The sequence below is a fragment of the Peromyscus leucopus genome, chromosome 23 (genome assembly GCF_004664715.2).
Source record: "Peromyscus leucopus breed LL Stock chromosome 23, UCI_PerLeu_2.1, whole genome shotgun sequence".
NCBI lineage: Eukaryota > Metazoa > Chordata > Mammalia > Rodentia > Cricetidae > Peromyscus > Peromyscus leucopus.
In genome coordinates, this window is record NC_051082.1 from 42,160,192 (window position 1) to 42,182,969 (window position 22,778).

Sequence of the window (22,778 nt, forward strand, 5' to 3'; positions counted from 1 at the left end):
CCCCCATTTTTATTTGTGTTAAGCAATTTTTCTTTCAAAGTGTGCTCCAATAATACATGCTTTTTGTCTCAATGTTGGGATGCGGAACGCTTCACCAAAGCCTTGGTACCCAGGGTCCCATGTGGGTCCCTGTGCCAGTAGAGGCACCTAGCACCATGACGCTGTTCCGACTCAAGAGGGATTTTGGCATTACTACAGCGGTCATAATTGCCATTTCTGCTGCTGCCACTGCAGCCACTGTTGCAGGTATAGCTATGACCACCACTGTCCAGACAGCTGCCACTCTAAATAATCTGTCTACAAAGGTGGCTCAGGCTCTGGATTCCCAAACTGCTCTGGACTCACATATAAAAGGAGGATTGATGGTTGTCAATCAAAGAATCGATCTTGTCCAAGAACAACTGGATATGCTTTGGCAACTGGCTCAGTTGGGCTGTGAATGGAAGTTTAATGCGCTGTGCATTACTAGTGTGCCATATGAAAACTATACTAGAGCTGCCAATTTGTCTTGCTCCTTGTCTTTACATCTTGCAGGGAATTGGTCTGAGGAGTTTGATGTTCTGGGAGGTCTCCGGCGCGCTGTGGTTGCTATCAACTCCACGCGAGTGGACCTCAGTCTGGCAGAGGGAATGACATCCTGGATCACCTCTGCTGTTTCCCTGTTTAAGGAGTGGGTGGGGGTAGGGATGCTTTTGGCGTGCTGTCTGGGAGGATGCGTGGTTTGCCTATGGTTGGTCTGTCGCTTGCGAGCCCAAACCAAAAGGGACAAGGTGATTATTTCTCAAGCATTGGCCGCAATGGAGTGTGGCTCCTCCCCTCAAATTTGGCTTTCTGCCTTAAAGAGCAATTGACCTACTCGGCCTTTGCACCCTCAGGGACAGAATTGCCCATTACACAAGGTAAGGCGAGTAGAGTTGTCTTGGCCTTAGCACTGCCTTTGCACCTCCGAGGGCTTGATCCCATTGCACCGGAGAAGGAGTGTCTATCTGGCCCTAGGCCTCCCTCGATCAGTCCACACATCATGAGGTGGGGACCTGAATGGGAGCAAGTCCTCATTTTGCTCTTATATTTAAACAAAAAGGGGGAACTGCAGGGAGCCGGGACAATCGCCATTATAAGATGGCGCCGACTTCCTTGCATTCTGAAGATTTATTACCTATTAGACAATGCTTTCGATGAAATACGTGCCTCGGCTTTGCGCATGCGCAAGCTATATATATATTGGTCCCTAGCCAATCCTGTGGTGCCTGGTGGTGGCAAGCTAATTTCAGCCAGTCAAGGAGCGATCCGTGCTTCTTTTCCCTATATAAACAGCCGCTTTTAGTGCTCAGGGCCCCTCGCTTCCAGCTCTCCCTTAACCAAAAGGCTCTCCAATAAAGTGTGATTTGAGAAGAATCCTTGAGTGGTGGTCGATCTTTCTCGCTGGTTGAGAGGAGACCACCGCATTTTGTGAATCCTGCATATTTGTAAATACACTTTTCTAAGAATTTATGAACCTATTCTCTGAGAACAACAGGCTTTCATCCTCTCTTTTCTAGGGTACTGCATTTTGCATAAATATGTTAAGTCTGCCATGCATGCTTTGTATATTGTCATCTCTAACCCTCTTTTAATAGTCCTCAAGCTGTAAACTTGCAAGAATAATGTAGGGGATACATTATTTTAAACTGTATAGTTATATTAATAAGAAGCTAGATTCTATCTTTGAGAATTGGTTCATTTGTTTTTTGTATGTATATATGTATATGTATGCATGCATGTATCCACATTCAACATCTAAGAGTAGTACTGGGATGATCTGGTCCCCATGAGCACATCCCATACTTTCACATCTGCATGTGTAGACGCATTACCTCTGCTTATTTCAGCTACACACCATATATATGGCTTTCCTCAGCAGAAGATATCCTAGATGCAGTATACTCTCAGGTCAATTTATAGAGACTCAGAGCCAGCCTTACCCTACTTGTTTTCCAGAATTCTGAAACCTATATACAAGCTACCTTGAACCCTTTATTTTTACATCTTGTTTTGCTTCCTAAATGACAGAAAATTTAAAGTATAGTCTTATTTTCCCCCCATCTGAAAGTGTAGTTTTGTCTATATGGTATGGTTACAAATACCAGGAGATTGTGTTTTTAAGGGACTTTTTTGATTCATAGGCAGAAAGTTGTGGTGTACCCACACATGGAACAGACAAGTAAAGCAAGCTCTCTAAGGGCTACTATGAATGCATGGTCTCACTTCAGAATTTTACCTGAAGTGTGTTATACATCATGATAATTCTAGTTCTGGTGAGGCTGGGATAACATTATACTTTTTTTTTTTTTATAGAAACAGGATATTCAGGGTAGGAAATATAGTCCATTAAATTAATAGAAATTTTGCATATGAGTCCTCTTTCTCAGTGTTGACGATTCCTCTCTGGTGGTTCAGGACAAGAAACTATTGGTTTTCTTTGGCCTTTATATTATCTACTAAGGTAGTCAATAGAACCCTAATATTTTAATCAATACATCTCTTGTATTAAATCTGTACTGTCAAGAACATCCAAGGGAAAGTTTTTCAGGAAGCAACATATGCAAATATTGGGAGTGTGTTGAATTTCTACAAATTCCTATAGCTGAAGGTTGTGAGGGAATAGGAAATCAGATTTCCCCTGGAGAGAGGTGGAGTCATTTTTCTCTGTAAGGGAAGTAGTCAGAAATTTTCTGATGTCACATCATATGCTCTGCTTGGGATAGAGAAGAGAAAGAGCCTGGAGTTAACACAGATATTTTTGAAACTCTGAGTTTCATCAGGAATTCACTGTAAAATTATTCGGAAGTGAGAATGGACTTTTTCAACATTTTTTTATTATTTTTTTAAGTATTTTCAACTTTTGGAACTAGAATAATATTGTTTTGATGCAAATGTTATTCATCATATTTTCAATTAGTTTCTATTTCAGCTTATATTTGGGTCATTTGAACTATCCTGAATGACCATGTCCAGTTCTGTCATTTCTGTCAGACAGTCCCGCTGGGTGCAGCTGTCATGTGCTATTGTGTCTTTGATGCTTAAATTCATCTGCACTCATGTGGATGGTCCACATACATGACCATAAAGATCATTTCAGATTCTATCCTAATTGAGAGGAGAGATGGACAGGAAGAAATTATGTACAGCTTTTGCAAAAATGAGTCCAGTCATCCTGGTTTTCTCTGAAAACACAATCATGACAATTCACCTGCTGTTCCAAGAATCACTGTTAAATGCGTTTACAATTTATGATGACCCCAATTCTCTAAAAGGTTTAGTAGTTACTTTATCACATGCTTTTCTGACATGGAAAGTCTGGGTTTGGAAGTCAGAGTGACATGCTCCTGCACATTCTAATTGGCTCAGGTTTTTTCATTCCATGGGAGTTTAATTTTTCATACCACCATGCAGAAATTTCTTGTTTTATGCAGAAAATTATCCTTCCCAATATCCAGAAGACATTTATCTTGATATTTTGTAGCAAATACTCTTCAACTGCTTATTTAATGGACCTGATTATGAAACTTTGGGTAACTATCTACCAAATGCCCCCTTGGACAAGTTGCCTGGTAAACTTTCAAATGTTTTTTCATGACCAAACTGAGTTATTGTGTATACACGCCTGTGCATTTTGTGTCTCACAGTCTCCATGAGGTGACTCTCCATCAAGTACAGATACAACTTTCCAGGTATAGATAGAGAAGGGAATTTCTTCCCATGGCAGCTACATTAAGTTGTATCATCAAAGGCTTTAAATACTATTGTACATATTTGTATGTTTTACTAAACAGCATAAGAGAATTTTTGCAATTCTTTGCACAAAAGTCAATGCAGAACAATGTGTCAGTGTCTCTTCTGAGTTGGGTGTTATTAGCACAGAGTAGATGTATTTAAGTAAATATGTAGTTTGTGTTACAAATATTTTAAAAAATTTCTCATATTGTTATCTTCAAAGAAATATGAAAACCCCAAATTCCCCAAATATTTCTCACAGCAGATATAGGAAGACTAAATCCTCACATGTCAACATGCTGGTGAACATGACTACAGTTGTTTTCATGGAAGTGATCAGTTTAATTACCTTCTGGACACCAACACACAAGTTTTGTACACTAAATTCTGACTGTAGTCCTTAAATAAATATAAGAAGCTAGCTCTTCAAGGAGCCTAAATATTCCAAGTCAACATTTAGGGATTATTTAAAGTTTTTTTTTTTTTTTTTTTAAAATCAATGCTGTATTTACACACTGACATTCTGGAAACAGATTGAGGATGTTTTTATCAATGCTGTATTTTCACACTGAGATTCTAGAAATATAAAGATAGTCCTATTCTCCAATGTAACCATTCACTTACTATCATTCATATTTAGGTTCTGGTTTTATTTTAAAGACATTCAGAGACTTTTCTTAATTGTGCTTCTGTTAGATGTCACTGTCTCCTGAATATTATAGGAACATGCATTGTTATTTATTTTTACCCACTGTAAACATATATTCAATTTAAAAATCATACTGGCAACAATGTTGGTTTTGATTGGAATTTGATATAAATTACAGTATTCTATCTTTTTCTCTCACCCTCTCTGTTTTTTTGTTTGTTTTTTTTTTTTTTTTTGTTTTTTTTTTTTGCTTTTCAAGAAACAATTTCTCTGTATAGTGTCACTTCCAGCTTTTGAAGAAAGTCATAGACTAAAAGCCTAAATAAAAATTTTTCTCCTAAAGTTTTACAGGGTAAAAATGTAATTTTGTCCGAGCATAAGATAAAACAACCCACAAAATTTATAGAGAGGGGTTCATACTTATCTAAAAACGCTGAACTGTACATAAATAAAAATATGTTTCTAAATACAATACCCTCTTGTGGCTCATCAGGACCTTCCAAATACACAAAAGAACTGCCTTTACAGGATTTTTTAAATTGCTTTTTAATGTAATTGTAATCAGTGTAACTGATTATTTTCCAATATGTTTCTTCAGGGTGACTTATTTCATGTTAAAAATACAGTGTATGTCTAGAAAAACTTGTGTTGCTAAAAAAATACCTGACAAGGGGATTGTTCAACAACAGCTTAGGAAATACCAGTGCATGATCACTTGACCTTTGCTTTTAGTTCTTTAAAATACTTAACAATTTCAACTTCGAGAAGGTGGGTTTTATTTTTCTCATGGTCTGGGATGCAGTTATTGCAGTGGATGAATATGCAGGAACCTGAGAGAGTGAGTCACATGTTTTTACAACCATGAAACTTGCAGCAAGTAATGGCATTGCTCACAACTACTGTTGTATTTTTAAAAGTCAAGTGTGTGTCTATATGGAGATGTGTTCTCATGAGCACAAGCACTCATAGAGTTCAGAATACAATGTTGGAACCCTTATAGGTTGTATTTAATGAGCCATTTGATGTTGGGTAATGAGAAAAAAGACTCAGGTCCTCTGTGTGAGCAGTAGATGCTCTTAACTGCTGTATCCTTCTCTCTACTTCTTCCCTGCCAGGTTCTTTATCATTTGATATGGGACATCAGCCAGTAAGATGATTCCACCTGCTACTGCAGTGTATCTTCCCACATCTAGTCCCCTAATATGGAAACTACCTCACAGAAATATCTAAGAATTTGATTTCGTGTTGCTCCGCAATTTTGTCAAGGTGACTATAGATATTAAGCATCACAATGGTAAAACAGCTGATCACTTCAATAGAAGGAAGTACACAGGCAATGTCTATCTTGAGTCACAACATGCCCTTATGTATATGATCTCCCTGAGCTAATTTACTGCTACTTGGCTCTATCTTTACCATTTCCACAATTGTGCAGTAGAGTCATCATTCTAGGGACAGTGTTTCAACTCTATAGCACACCTTATTGATAAGTAGCATGGACACATAGTCTGCATGTATAGGTACAAAATTTTGTCCCTTGACTATTCAGTATTGTTGAATTCATAATACTGTGCATTTGTTAGTATATTCGTGTAATTGTCAGGTTCCTTGCCCTGTGTGCAGTGCTGTTGTCCATTATTCAAAAATCTCCTGGAAATTGGAAACATGCTTCTTGATTTGATTTCAGTCTTTGTCTTGACAATGAGATGTTGATGAAGGAGAATAATGTAATTCTCAGTGGGAAGTTTCTCGCCTCTTTGTAGTCTTCTACAGTATGTTAGCAGAGTTTAAGACTGGGAGAGAATGGTATTAACAAGCTTTTTTCTTCACTCAGAAGTTTCATTATGCATTTTGACAAGATTTCACATATGCTAACAAAGATGGCCCTTCCACTGCCATAGGGAGTAAGGCAAATCAAAGGCTTTGAAAACCAAGAAGGCTATGCAGAGGATCATCCACAGCCACAAAAAGAAAAATATCTTAACCTCAAGTACTTTAGGAGGTCAAATACACTGCAGCTCCAGAGGCAGCACAAATATTCTTGCAAGAGCAGAGCCAGGAGAACATATCATCATTATGTTCCCTCTGTTCACCTGGTCAGGTTAAATGTGACAAAGTACAACAACACATTCGTGTTCATAGTTTATATAAAGTCTAACAAACCCCACTTCTAAATGGCTATAAAGAAACTATAAGACAATGATGTGACCAAAATCAGTAACATGATACAGCCTGATGGAAGGAAAAGGTGTGTTTATGACTGCTTCTAGAATATGATTTTCTAGATATTGTCAGAAAATTGGGATCTAAAATATGTACATCAGCCAATTTTAAGCAAAAAATTTCCCCATAAAAGATTTATAATTCCAGGTCATTGTATTTGGTGGTGCCACTAAATAGATTCTATGATTATTGCTTGGCTAAGGAGCAAAGTCCCAGTTCTTATAACTTTGTGAAAGAGACTGTGGATGAAATTCTAAAAGGTCTTATTAAAATAAAAAACACAGAGCCAAATATAGGAGTGAAAAACCTTAGAGATCAGGGAAATAGGAATAGCTATCAGCCAACCTTATCTTACCAGCTCTGTGGATTCCAAATGCCACGACTTCCTGTCTACCCAGGCTTTTATTGCCTTGCTGTTCTGCCCTCACATTGGCTATCTTAGCCCAGCTACGTCACTTCCTCTTCCTATGCAGCTCTGTCATTTTCTGTCTGTCTGCACAAACCTCCATGTCTCTATGGTTGGTACTGGCATGTGTCACCATGCTTGGCTCTGTTCCCTAGTATGACCTTGAACACACAGAGACCCTATCTGCTAAGTGATCAGATTAAGGGCATGTGCTACCACTGCCTGACTTCTAGGTTTACTTAAAATGACTTGCTGTTTCCTGTGATCTCCAGGCAAACTTTATTAAAGCACAAATAAAATATCACCACATTTCCCCATTTTTGTCTAATAAAAATAAAAAAAATTAAAGAAAGTTATAACTAATATAAGAAAAACTATATACAATAAGTACAATAACTATATGCAATATATACAATCAATAAATACATCAACAATGTTTGGTCCATTTGCACTGACAAATTTAGAGAAAATATTTTATTATCTATCCTATTTTGGTGAGTCCAAAATGTACCTAATCGTTTATCAAATTATTATTCAAAACTTCTTATATATGAAATACATAATTGTGAAATAATATTGTGATTACTAACTAAAACGACAGTTAACACTTCCAGTAATATTACTAGAGTGAAAAAGCCACTTGTACATGTGTCACAACATCTCTGGACACGGAAGAGGGGAATCCTGATTTCCAGGCTATGATGTGCAAAATATGGAAACATTTATATTGAAATTCATTCAGAAAACATAAAAGAGGCAAAAGTTATAATTATCATCAGAGTGGCTTCATTCAGCAAATGATGGATACAAATGTGGATACACACAGACAAATATTAGGCATAGCTCAGGGAATCCTTGGACAATAGGGAGGAAGGAGTCAGAGGGGTCAAGGACATTGTAGAGACCTAGAGAGGTTTCCTCTTGAGAACTTACTTAGGGTCCAAAAATCTGAGCTTGCTTTTTCCAATATGGCTGCATAAGGGGATGATTTGACTATGGATGTGGTTACCAGGTATTTGGAAGGGTCTACACTTGGCTGTACAGTATGCTTTGATCCAGCAAGGGGGATGTCTTTTTACTCACCCCTTGGCATTGTTATAAAAAGCCCCTTTGAAGAGACAGAAGGGATTGATCCAGGTTTTCCCAAAGTTATTCTGTGTTTCTGTCTTTCTCCTCTTCAATATTGTTCCATCTAATATTTTCTTATCCCTCGCTCTTCCTCATAGGAACCCTTTAAAAGGTGAGAGCTGTCTTAGCACATGACACTACAAAAAACCCCCACAGAATCAAATATCTTGGGCTTATAGGGTCTCACAGAGACAAACCTGACAGTCAAGGAGTCTGCATGGGTCTAGCCAAGGCCCTTTGCATATATGCTATGGTTGAGTAGCATTTTCTTCTTATGGAACTCCAAATAGTGGGAGCAGGGTCTGTCCCTGACTATTTTGCCTATTTCTGGGACACTCTTCCTCCTACTTGTTTGCCTAGTCAATTGTTAATAAAATGGGTGGTGCCTTGGCTTACTGAAGCTTGATATATCATGTCCGTTTGATACCCCAGAGAGACCTTCCATTTTCTGAAGGGAAAGGAGGAGGAGGAGTAGATGGAGGAGAGGTAGGGGAGGAACTTAGAGTGGGGGTTGGTGGGGGAACTGTGTTTGGGATGTAATAAATAAGAGAAGAATAGAGGGAAAAAATCTAATTTGGGCTGAGTTCTGAAGTGATTTACTGAGACATTTTCTCTATTTATTATAGAGCAGTCTAAATTATGGACAACTAAAAACAAAAGAATTGATAATATTTCAAAATAAATTTTCATTCACTGTTAATATTTATTGGAAACCCATCTTGGAAAACATATCTGGATATACTATCTCTCTGAATAGAAATTTCACTATCTTCTTAAAATTTATGAAACAACACAATGTTAAAATGTAGTTTACTAGTAAAAATAAATACAGTAATTTTGGTAATACAGTAGTGAATAGTGGTAATGAATACATTACCCCAGTCTTGGTTCAGCTACAAACCATTCATATGGCTTTCCTCAGCAAAAGACATCTGAGATGCAATATTATTTCAGGGCCTCCTTACAGGACTGTGGTCATACCTCACACCACTGGTCAATGGATTATGAAACCCTTATGGAAGCTTCCTGTCTTCCATGTTCTCCATCTTGGCCATTGATCTTTCCAACCACATTGGTTCTAACAACAATGACCTTATCCACCCTCATACTCTCATAATATAACCCATTTTCAATAAGGAGTCACAGTTATCAGGGTTTAGAGTCTTAACAGAGCCATCTGGGAGACACAAGTCTAAAGTTACTTATAACCTTTGTCAAGATAAAGAAACTGCAGGTCCCTGCGACAGTCAGTAGATGTCATTGTTTCTTTCAGACCTTGCTTCTTAATACACAGCAGATGAATATTAGAGGTGCATGGCAAGTGTTCAGGTCGGAAGCTAGCTGCTGTGTTCAACTTTTGCCACATTTGGTCTGTAAACTAGTACAATGTAACAAACATGAAGCTATGGCTGTGATATTAGTTATATGTGTTCTTGTGAAATTGTTCAGACTTTAAGTTTACAATCATGGCACTTTCTGCTTTTCAGATTAATAGCATTTAAAGTATTCAGAATGAACATTTTATACATGATGGGTGGAGTATATGAGCTCTTATTTACTTATGGAAAATGGAAGGGGTTCTTTTAATACTTCATATTCAAAGAAAAGAAAACATAGTGGCTGAATCTTTTCTTTATGACTCAACATTGAAAAGACACACAATAGAAGAGTAGGTGAGAGTTCAAAAAGTAAACTGAATACCTAATCTCATCATTGATTGAGCCATTGATTTGGAATTCATGAATTCAGCCTATCAGTTTGCCAAGACTGAGACAGAAACATGTTAGAATATTGTAGATGTAACCAACCATCTTATTAAATAAGAAACACAGAACCAATGCAAAGAAGAAAGCCAAGAGATCAGAGTTAAGAGCCTTACCCGCCTGCTGCAGCTAGCCAAGAGACCTCTCCAAAAAAGACCTACTTCCTGTGTGTTTGTCTTTATATAGTCTTTCTTTTCTGCCTTCTCATTGGTTGTAAACCCAAACACATGACTGCCTTGTCACTGCCTGTCTGTAGAGACTTCCAGGTCTTCTATGGTTGGTATTGAGATTAAAGGCGTGTGTCTCCAATGCTGGCTGTACCCTTGAACACACAGAAATCTACCTAGCTCTGCCTACCAAATGCTGGGATTAAAGGCGTGCACCACCACCGCCCAGCTCTGCTATGGCTTGCTATTAGCTCTGAACCCCAGGCAACTTTATTTATTAACATACAAACAAAATCACATTTCAGTACAAATAAAATATCACCATAGAATATGGGGAGACATGGAAGGAATATTGGTATGCAGACACACAAGATTTATAGAAAAAGTCCTTTTAGACGCCTCCATGACATTCACAAGTTAGTTTGACACAGGCAATAATCAGTTTTAAAAAGCAGGGTGTCTTACTGATTTCCACAGGGCCATGTCTGGTTGGGACATTTTCCAGGATGTTTTCTGTGTCATCTCCCTTGACATCCTCCCTTGCATCATCCTGAGTCGTTGTCTTGTGTAACTTTTGTGATAGAGAGCTTTTGACAAGTCTATTCAAGAGGAGTCATCCCTGGGGTCTTGATGTCCTGTCCTCTTAGATGAAGTCATGGGGCCTGTGGTTAAAGAAGATCCCAAATGTATTATGAAGTTTGTTTTTGTCTTTAATGGAGGGTCTCAGATGGGAAGTCTCAGGGAAGAGAGATTTCCAAAATTCCCCACAGAAAGTAGAAGAGGCTTGTCAAAAATACATGTGATTAGAGTAATGACTTCAGTCACCTGGAATATTACAAACTCTTGTGTCTGCAAAAATATGAGCTCTATATGTAGCTGATAAACACATTGGGATCTGTGTCCCTCATGCTTATACTGTGGTAGACATTTCTGCTTTTTGATGCTCTCTCAAATTTTTATTTTCTTGCTCTTGCAGACTCTTGTTCCTTTGTCCTCCTTGGATGATTTTTTGTGCACGTTAAAAGCACTAAATTCTTTGCATAGTGATGGAAATATGGTGATTGCTGCACTTGTTCCTCTTTTCCATTATTATCTCAGGAAAACAGATGATCTTAGAGGTGAAGATATGCGTGATCTCTGGTAAGTGCTTTTATAATTTGTTCCTTTTCAAAATTCAGACTTCAGTGTCCTCAAGTAAGTTTGGATTCATGTGAATTTAATGCTAATTTCCCATCCTGGCATTCCCTTTCTTGTATTCACAAATCTCTTTTTCAGGTGTGCTGTCCTGTTCCCTGTTTTCTTCTCTCAAAGAAAGAAGAGTTTGTTTTAATTCATGTTATTTTACACATGCTACTCTGTATCTATGTTCTTCTGCCTTGCTTTTAGCTGTTCAGGGGTAGACATGTTCATGGTTTTGTTCCTTTTCAAAATTCAGACTTCAGTGTCCTCAAGTAAGTTTGGATTCATGTGAATTTAATGCTAATTTCCCATCCTGGCATTCCCTTTCTTGTATTCACAAATCTCTTTTTCAGGTGTGTTGTCCTGCAGATGGAATATTTTTAAAAAGCTGACACACTACTTCGGGCAGTTTTCAAAGTCTAGTTGTTCTCCTTTGAGAAGAAATGATACCATTTATTGCAGTGGCTATAGAGTCCTTCCTGATATGATGGTGGAGTGACAGGGACTGCCTGTGCTAGTTGCTGCTGTTTTGCAAGTCAGAATACAATAATTTGGAGTTGGAACCTCTGCTGTGAAAATGCTTTCAAAATGACTTACAGTTTTCATCTATAATTTTGATTAGTAATCTTTTAGACTGTGTCAATTTTGCACCATTTGCTCCATTTCATTCCGGTGTTTCTGATTATTAACAGTTGGTATGGATGTGTTTGGAGATCATATAGATGTTGAGGGCGACTTCTGAGTGTTGGTTCTTAGTTTTAAGGCTGTGGGGCATTGGCAGACAAATTGGTAAAATTATGTGGACTCTGCTGGAGATAAATGTCTATGTAGGATTCTTTGTGAGGGATGTGAGATTTATTTATTCCATGCAGACATTTCTGTAGTTGTAGAATCCATGTATTAAGAAATACAATGGAGGAAGATGGCTTGCATTCAATTTAGAACAAAACTCTGTAAAATAGAAATGCAGAAGCACTGTCCAGGTATAATGTCAGCAGATAGACAGGCGTGAACAGAAATTTTGGTCCTTGTGATGCAATTGTGTTTTTGCTGAAACTTGAATGCAGTGCTAAGTCATCAGCCCTGGGAATATACAGCAAGATAAATGATCAGAGAGGAAAATTTGGTAGATTAAGTATGTTTTGACAGCTTAGTCTGAAATAGACAGAACAAATATGGTGAGAGAACTCCATTCACAGGAGCATGCCTATCTGACTATATATGGAGAGTGGGTTTCTCTTGTTTTTTCCCGTCTTACTTGATTCTCCTCATATTTTGATTGAATGCACACAGGCAAGTTCTTTCCTATAATCATAAAATGTACATGAATGTACAATAATGTTTTTGTGGCTTAATCTCTAATTTTATTTTATTTTGTGAGGTCCTAATTTAAAAGATGATAAGGAAACACTATATATATCCATATATAGCATTGTAAATACACATACATATATTCCAAGATAATAAATATGTATTTATTACTATATATACATATATAAGTAAGGATAATATTTCTTTCCAGATTAATGCATATTAATGCCTATGAGAAGTATGGCTAGTTTCCTGGTCAGGTACTTTTTAAAGTCTCTTTGTAAATGCACAATAATATCCCTCATAAGAGATTACAAACAGAGAATCTCTCTACTAGTCTGTGAGCATCATTTTTTCACATTTACTTAAAGGTAAATTTGACAAGACAAGTCAAAATAGCATTTGAACATACAATTACAAGTTTATATATTGTTTTCAGAAACTGAAACAAATGCATGCTTCTTCCCTTCCCTTGAGCCCTCCTCATTACTTAGCTTCTATGGGTTTGTGGATTGTAGCACAGTTCTCATTTATAGCTAATATCCACTTATAAGTGAGTATATACTGTGTTTGTCTTTCTGGGTCCAGGTTGCCTCACTCAGTATGATCTTTTCTAGTTGCATCCATTTGCCAGCATATTTCATGATGTTATTGTTTTTAATAGTTTTTAATGAGTAGTACTCCATTGTATTAAAGTACCAAAATGTCTTTATACATACTTTGGTTGAAAGGCATCAAGGTTGTTGCCAGTTCATGGCTACTAAGAATAAAGCTGCTATGAATATAGTTGAACAAGTGTCCTTCTAGTATAGTGCAACATCCTTTTGGTGTACTTGCAAGAGTGGTATAGCTGGGTGCTTGAGGTAGATCTATTTCCAATTTTCCAATAAACCATCATTTAGATTTCCAAAGTGGTTGTACAAGATTTTACTCCTAGTATCATTGGAGGAGTGTTCCCCTAGCTCCACATTCTCACTAGCATGAGCTGGCACTTGGATTTTTGATCTTAGCCTTTCTGACATGTGTAAGATGGAAGACCAGTGTTGTTTTGATTTGCATTTTCCTGATGGCTGAGGATGTTGGCCATTTGAGATTCCTCAGTGGAGAATCTCTGTTTAGGTCTGTACCCCGGTTTTGAATTAGATTATTTGATTTTTTGATACTTAGTTTCTTGAGTTTTTTCATATGTTTTGAATATCAGCCTTCTGTCAGATGTGGAGTTGGTGAAGATAATTTCCCATTCTGTAGGCTGCCATTTTTTTCTTTTGACAGTGTCCTGTGCCTTACAGAAGGTTTTCAGTTTCATGGAGAATATATTCCTTGATAATTTGGATTTCATAATGTTTCTAATTAGATGCTTTCTTCCTAATAAATATACTTCACGTTAAAGGAAATAATACTTGCTTTGTGGTTACCCTAATAATTCTCACAGTATTATGTTCATTTCAAACACTTTTTATATTTATTATTGAAAATAAAAATATGAACTTCAAGATTTCTCAAAAGATTTCCATCCTTATCTTGATCATTCATTTTTCTCATGTATAGCTATGGTCCAATTATGGATATAACCACCTCAAATTTTCTACTCCATTTCCCTTCATTAATAATATGAACTGCATGTATTTGGTTTCCCCTGAAATATCAATGGATTAACCACCTATTAATTTTTCCAGTGTTTATTATTCTCCTTTTAACTGAGTTTCTAACAATTATATCTTCTTGGATTTTCAGTGGAAAAGATGTGAAACAGCAAACATTCAATAATCCATAGCAGGCATTTCTGTTCTTCGTCTCTTCCTGCTGATGTATCTTTGAATCTTGAAACATTATTACTCTACTCAAAATATTTAAAAACAATCAATGCTTTTTTTTTTAGTTTTGCATTTATGTGATGATCGCTGATGTTCAAAATTTTTGAAAGTGGCTGCTGGCTATATGTGTTTTTCTTTTGTAAAGGATCTGTTCATGCCATTACCCATTTGTTGGCTGGATGTTTTGTTTCCTTGATTTATAACTAACTTCTTTCAGTTAATTAAAACTTTAGATATTAGATCAACACTTAGAAAACAAATGGAAGATGTTTTCTCCTATTATATGGTGTTCTGATAACAATTTTCTTTGCTCTACAGAGTATTTTTTTTTCATTTTGTTGTAGTTGTACCTTCATTTTGTATGGCTCCATCTGTTGATACCCAAGGCTAATTTGTGTAACACTGGCATTCTCTTCAGTAACTTCTTGCCTACACCAGTGTCTCGACAATCATTAAGTATGTGATCTTCTATCAATTTCAGTTTTTCATGTTTCAATCTAAGGACTGTGATTCATTTTGAAATGATTCCTATTCAAGGGGAGGACAATGATCCAATTTCTTTCCACTTCATGTTGATACTTAGCCTGTCAACAGATTTGTTGTATAGGCTGTTTGTCTTCAATTTCTCATTATCTTCCTTGGTTATAAATAAAATACTTGACTGTTCCTTTTGTATTTAAAGCAAATTACAACTATCTAGAAGTATAATAGTTATCACCAAGAAATCTAATCATAAGTATTTGAAAGGCTGTTGGCAAAGAGAAATCCTTATTTTCTATTGGGGCATGAAAATGTTTAGAGATATTATGGAGATCATGTTGGAGGCTCATCAAACGTTTAAAATAGAAATAACATGACGTATGACCTAATTATTCTACTTCTGGACTCATCTATAGGAAACACTACATGCTGTCTTGTTCATTTTCTATCATTGAGAATGAGGTTATTAACATTTTTTAGTTGTTTTGTTTTATAATTTTAAAATATGTTTTGATTTTCTTCAGTATACATTTATATTTTTTTCAATATGTTTTCATAACTAGGTACACAATTCTACAAAATATCCATTTCTTCATGAAGAGAGAATTCTATTTCTTTTCCTTGCTCTTCAAATGCATGGGTTTGTGTGCATGCGTGCGTGCGTGTGTGTGTGTTTTGAATTTTTGTATAATGTGGTGCAGCATGAATACTTTATGTTATTGGAAACAGCTTTCAAATTTTATGAATATATTATTTTTTATATTTACATAATATCTTTTTTATTTTCATTCTATACATTAAGGTTTATTTTATCTCTGTTGCCAGTGTAGTTATTATTATGTGCATTACTACTCAATGGATATGTTTTTTTTAAACTTTACACATGCTTGCATGTATACATGTACTCCTCTGAGTACATTATGTAGAGGATCAAGGTAAATACCATAATTAGATATTTCAAAGCCACGTATCTTGATATATATTCTAGAATCCACAAGGAGTAGGTTCTTGTGAAGGAATGGATTAGGTAGTGGCATGGTAGCATGCAAGAACAAAAGCTTCCTTCTCCCATGTCCTTATATAGGTGCTCATCAAAATTAGATGTGCATTAAAAGTGTTTCTTCCTGACTAAAGATCAAGATTAAGGAAGTGTCTAAAATACCTGGATTAAAAGGATGTTTCCCTACCTCTAAGATCCAGATTATATGTCATCAAATAGATAACCAAGAATAATGATCAGAAGTCTGTCCCTTGCCAAAGAGACACATGATCATACCTCATTTTGTTGTGATTAATTTCCAAATGAAAAGACCATGAGGCATAGGAGGTTTAACAACTAAATTTACTGTCTATTGTGAGAATATTCTTTCATTGGGGAGGCCTCAAGTAATATGTATCCCTTCTCTTTAAGTTCTCAATGACACCAAGTTTCATTCTTGTCAAAGTTCACCATAGAGAACCCATGAATTCATGAGGCTTACAGAAAATAAGTAAGATCTTTCTGACGACAATGTGGGTGACCTAAGTTTAGTCACTGAAAATTCTTTACTCAGTATATATTAAGATAATTTATCATTACATAGATAGATATCCCCCTCCCACCTTTTAAAAATATTGTTGTCATGTTCTCATTTTTTTAAAGTCCTATTAATATTTAACTTGTTCTGGTGTTGTCATTTTAGTCTACCAGAATTGTAGGTAGAGTCTGCTCGTTGTTGTTTTACTTACTAGACAGGACAAAATGCCTGTGTTGGATCTTCAAACACATATTTATTTATTTATTTATCTATTTATTTATTTATTTATTTTTAATGAGGCTTCATTGGTGCGAAATGTTCTTATAATCATTAAAATGTTTATTTCTTTATATGAATTCATACATATATCATATCTATATATATATCACATTTACAAGCACAAATATATCTTACTCATATATAAATGATGGCTATATTCCAATATGACTAAAATATCCTGGTTTAGGAACAATAATATCTTAAAGGTTATCAATAACCTTAAGTGGTATGAGCTATATTTTAGAACAAGAGTTGGGATAAGCATCAAGGAGATATAATTTTGACCAGAACTATATGATTCCATAAGTCTTGGACTTAAAAGTAGACATTAAATTTATATGTAAAACCTCAGGTTAATTGTTCCAAAGAAGTGTTCAGAAACATAGTCATTTCTATTTATTTTATCTATGTGGTCATGTTGATTATATACATATTTGTATTTAAGATTTTTTTTTATCTTTAATATTACTATGAACAAAATAAATAAAGGCCAAATCAATAATTGTAGTTCACAAGAGCATTTACCTATAATCATTTTGTTATTAAGTACATGATATGAACAACAAACCATAATTTCAAAGGAACTGTCTATATATAAGTAATGCAAAAGACAAATGCTAATAAATGAAAATCTTATGATTATTGCTTATTGGCATTAGAGTTTTATTTTTTTCATTGTGAAAGGGAAACTTAACGTAAGGATCCTTAGTAAATATTTTGTAAGTTCATGCAGAAACAAAAGATATTCAAAGAACAAAGGAGCAAAGGACATTTTAGAGGAAAAGTAGTTTGGACTTACCAGTCCAAATCAGCAGTGAGACCCACTTGAGACTACTCTAGTAGCACTTTCCTGGCTGCACCTTGTCTTTCAGTTGGCAATTCATTCTTTGCATCTTTGTTGGGATCTGTGGATTTCAATTAGATTTTATCTTTGGAATCCAGCAATTATATCATGCAAAGCCTATTGATGTTAAAACAAAACACTAAAAGTTACAAAATAAACACCATAGAAGTCCAAAATTTTCTCCATGGTTGTATATAAAATGGGTGTGGTGGTCCTATTGTACTGAATGGGACCATGAAGCATAATGGTGGCCACTATTTTGACTTGTCCCAAGTGGTGACATTAACCATGATGGTGGTGAAGTCACATGGCATGTGCTTTCTTTATGATATCATTAGCAAAGTTAGCAGTCAAGTCAGATGATGGTTCTATCTTGATGAGAATCCTCAAGTCATGTGTGCAATAAACTTGGTCATATTTTCTGTTCAAGTTGAAATCAGCTGCAGGGTAATAAAATTACATCTGTCATCTGGTATTTGAGGTTGTTGTGTAATTGACTTTGTGTGGGTGGTAAGAACATAGTGAAGGGAAAGCAAAAAAGGCAGTAAGATTAGGGAAAATACTAAAACCGAGCACACACACAAACAAAACCCCCAGAGGATTCAAATCAAGCCTGTTAGGCTGTTAAACCATTGGGAGCTAACTCAGTCATTCTACTCTTAATTGTATGGCTCTCAGAAAGGAGAGAGAAATGGCAATGGAAGAGAGGAAATGAATTCAAAGGGATGTGCTTGGGTGTGGGATACCCTCAATCTCCTCCCAGGTTTAGATCCAAATGTTGCTTTGGGGTTGATACATGTGATACAGGTAGACATCACCATAAGCATCATTGGTCCTCCATCAGAACAATTGAAGGGCTACAGTCTCTCCGTCTATGTACAGACATAGTGAGTGTGATGTGGAGGACTTGGGGGTTTTATAGGACAAAACAGGGGAGCCTTAAAGGATGGAAGCTTAACATCTTCTGGTTATTTCACTACAGTGTCAAAGAATTAGGGGAGTTTGTTTGTGTTTGTCCTTACCAGAGATTCCAAGGTTGCTATCAGCTCAGGTCAACATTCTTGTCCAGAAATTTTAGATCCATCTGAGGCTTTTAGGTTTAAGCCATCACTTACTGTATACACTGGTATTAAACTTACAACCATTACCGTGATGACAAAAAATATTACTTGTAGATGTATAATACTGAAGGTATAAAAGCCCTTGCATCATACTGTTCAATATGATATGATTCCCCTTCATAAATATTGACAATCTTTCTGTGCAGGTTCAAGTGGAGGAGCTATCAATTTTCTTTGGCCTTCATATTTGCCATTGAGGAGATCAACAGGAACACTCATCTCTTACCCAACACATCTCTAGGATTTGATCTCTATCATGTCCCAAGCAATCAATGGCATATTCTCCGGGAAGCTTTTACTTGCCTCACAGGAGCTAGAATAATCATTCCGAATTACACATGTAGAGGACAGAAGAAGGCCGCTGCTTTACTTACAGGAACATCATGGGCAACCTCTGCACATATTGGGAGACTGCTCAATCTCTACAAATATCCACAGGTGAGGGACTTGGCCATGAAGAAAAAAGAAACCAGTATTATACTGCAGACATTTCAGGTGTTTTCAAATGTAAAGAAATGATGCTGTGTCATTTATCTTTCAAAGTGTATAAATCAGGCATTTGGTTATATAGCCTCATATACTTTGCTTGAGATTAAAAAAAATATGGTGGAGCCTATACTGGTTGTTTAGAAAAACAAGAAAAACATATTCTGTCTTTGAGTAATTCTATAAAGTTCTTCAAAAACAAAATGAAAGTTTAAAACACCATGAGTAGAAGTTAGTTTATACCAATCCAAAGTGTCACCTCAGGTCTTAAATTGTGTTCTATGTCAATGTTTTCACTCTTGTTTCCTATTTGAAATTTCCTTCAGATTAATTTTGGGCCATTTGACACTATGCTAAGTGACAGAGCCCAGTTCACTTCTCTCTACCAGACAGCACCCAAGGACACATCTCTGTCACAAGGCATTGTCATTTTGATGATTCATTTCAGCTGGACCTGGGTGGGACTGGTTCTCATAGATGACCACAATGGGGCTGAGATTCTCTCAGACCTGAGAAGAGAGATGGACAGGAACAGAGTGTGCATAGCTTTTGTAGAAATGATTCAGGACAACTTGATTTCCTCCAACGACTTTTCCAGAACAACTTACCTGAAGATCCTGAAATCATCTGCAAATGTGGTTTTCATTTATGGTGACACCGAATCTTCACATGGTATAATCATAAATACAGGGATACGTTTAATGAATGGGAAAGTTTGGATCATGAGGTCACAATGGGATTCAACTACTGATTTTGAGTATTTCATATTTGATTCATTCCATGGGAGTCTCATTTTTGCACACCACCGTGCTGAGATTTCTGATTTTAGGAAGTTTGTCCAGACGTACAACCCTTCCAAATACCCAGAAGATGGTTATCTTGCTGTTTTGTGGAACACATACTTCAATTGTCCTTTTTCTGGACCTGATTGTAAAATTTTGAGTAGCTGTCTACCCAACGTTTCCTTGGAAATGTTGCCTAAAAATGTTTGGGAAATAGATATGACTGAAGAGAGTTACAATGTATACAATTCTGTGTATGCTGTGGCTCACAGTCTCCATGAGATGACACTCAAACAAGTACAAGTTCAGCCCCATGGAAATGGGGAGATAAGTAAATTCCCTTGGGAGGTAATTTCTCTGCCTGTATATTTTATCAATGTTTGTATACTTGTATATTTTATCAACATTTTAGCCCAGTGACATACTGAGGTTTTACAAAAGCACACATTTCATGATTGTACATTGTGGCAGGTTTTGCAAAAAAGCACCTGAGAGACTGTATGTAATTCAACATATAGAAGTGATTGCAGACACATGTCATTGTTCATGAGAATGGGTGGCAATAACAAGGTTTAAATGTATGTCATTATATACTTTGTGTTACATTTAACCTCAGAATATTCTCATGATATAATGCTCAATAGAAATCTCATTATCTCTAAATACATTACAGAACAGAAATAGGAGAACTATATCCTTAATGGTCAAATTCTATTAGAACCTTGTGGTTAAAATTCTGAAGCTATGGTTATGTTTCCTAACTGACCGTTTTCATTACATTTTGGACATAAACACCCCAGTTTACAAACTGAAACTTTGACTAGATTACTTCAATATTTGGATGTAGCTAGCACTTGAAGTCTGTGGATATTTGCTTGAATTCACATTCATCAATTAAATCTATTTGTTTATTTGCTTGTTATTGTGTGTTTGTGTATGTCAGTTCTTTCTTTTGAAACTAACTTGTGGTGATATTTTATTTGTACTCTAACAAATAAAGTTCACCTGGGGATCAAAGGAAAAAGCCAGCCACTATATCAAGCATAGAGGTCAGGCAGCAGTAGCACACACCTTTAATTCTAGCATTGGGAGGCAGAGATTCATCCGGATCTCTGTGAGTTCAAGGTCACACTGGGAACAGAGCCAGGGTGGTGGTACACGCCTTTAATCCCAGCACTAGTTAACCATGGAGGTCTGTAGGTCTGTACAGACAGACAGGAACTGAAATAGCTGGGTGGAGAGAGGAAGTAAGATGGAAGGGCACAGAAAGGTATATAGGTGTGAGGATACAGGAAGTATCTCTTTTGGGATGAGGATTTTCTAGTGGTAAGAACTTGTGGCCGACTTATTCTGTTCCTCTGATCTCTCAGCTTTCGTCCCAATAACTGGCTTCAGGTTTTTTGTTTGTTTGTTTTATTAATAAGACCATTTAGCAATTTGTGTTACACTAGCTGTCTAGAAACGTTATGACAATATTCATATTTGGTCTTAATCCATTAAAAGGTTGATAGCTTGGTATAGCTAGCAAATAATGGCAGGGATTTAGGACAATGAGACCCATTGCTTCATTGGGTTCTGTTGATCTTTCTAGGAACAAATACATCACCAAATTCTGCATCTCTTTTAGCTTCACCCATTTCTCAAGAATATCCATTTCAAAAATGGTGCTGGAAACCTTGTGGTTTTGGATTCACAAAGGAAATTAGATGCAGAATATGATATTCTCAACTTCTGGAATTTTCCAGATGGTCTCAGGCAAAAGATGAAAGTTGGAACATTTTCTCCAAAAGCTCCACAGGGCCAAGAACTATGTTTGTCTGACCATATGATACAGTGGGCTACAGGATTTACAGAGGTGGGCTGGATCTTATCTCATTGCTTTGATCTTTATGTCAATAGACATTTGTTTGGGAATGTAATGATTGTTGTTTCCTTACTCAGTGCCCATCTGTACGAACAAAACTACTGTTAGATGAGAAAGCATTTGTTGCCTTATTCTGAGGAATGGGATTGTTTATTTTTCCATGCCTTTTTTTCTATGGGTACTTATTTCCATTGGTAAATACAGTATCTATTTATTAAGATTACATTCCTATCATGACACCACCTGACAAGAGTACTAGTTTGACTGCCAAATTTGAAAATATCAGTGCATGGTCATTTTGCTTTCAGGCACCTGATAATGCATAGTAGCATGGATGGCACATGTGAATGGTTTAATTGCATGTTTTGCTGCTGAAAAAAGGAAGCAATTTGTCAAACAACCAAAAAAAAAAAAAAAGAAAGAAAGAAAGAAAGAAAGAAAGAAAGAAAGGAAGAAAGAAAGAAAGAAAGAAAAAGAAAAACCTGGCAGACATAAGTTAAGAACATTGCTGTGGGATGGTCTGTATGGCAAATGTGTTGCTCCGATTGGTCAATAAATAAAACACTGATTGGCCAGTGGTTAGGCAGGAAGTATAGGCGGAACTAACAGAGAGGAGAAAAGAAAGAACAGGAAGGCAGAAGGAGTCACTGCCAGCCGCTGCCAGGACAAGCTGCATGTGCAGATGCCGGTAAGCCACGAGCCACATGGCAAGGTATAGGTTTATGGAAATGGATTAATTTAAGATATAAGAACAGTTAGCAAGAAGCCTGCCATGGCCATACAGTTTGTAAGCAATATAAGTCTCTGTGTTTACTTGGTTGGGTCTGAGCAGCTGTGGGACTGGCGGGTGACAAAGATATGTCCTGACTGTGGACAAGGCAGGAAAACTCTAGCTACACGTTGACTTTATTGGGTCACACTTAGCATGAGCATTTCATAATGATTCAGGCAATCATGTTGGCAAGAGCCTGAAAAAGTGAGTCATGTTTATCTTCAGTCAGGAAGTATACTG

At 36.5% G+C, this 22,778-nt stretch overlaps 1 protein-coding gene across 1 annotated transcript in view; it reads left to right on the top strand.

Moving 5' to 3' along the window:
• Positions 1-155: 155 nt before the first annotated feature.
• LOC114682222 (vomeronasal type-2 receptor 116-like) overlaps positions 156-22,778 on the top strand; it is a 28,117-nt gene continuing 5,494 nt past the window's right edge. Inside the window, exons 1-5 of the mRNA XM_028856024.2 lie at positions 156-680; positions 11,066-11,229; positions 18,781-19,072; positions 19,447-20,250; positions 21,530-21,757. Of these exons, the coding sequence (XP_028711857.2) occupies positions 156-680; positions 11,066-11,229; positions 18,781-19,072; positions 19,447-20,250; positions 21,530-21,757 (2,013 nt within the window). The remainder of the gene's footprint in view (positions 681-11,065; positions 11,230-18,780; positions 19,073-19,446; positions 20,251-21,529; positions 21,758-22,778) is intronic.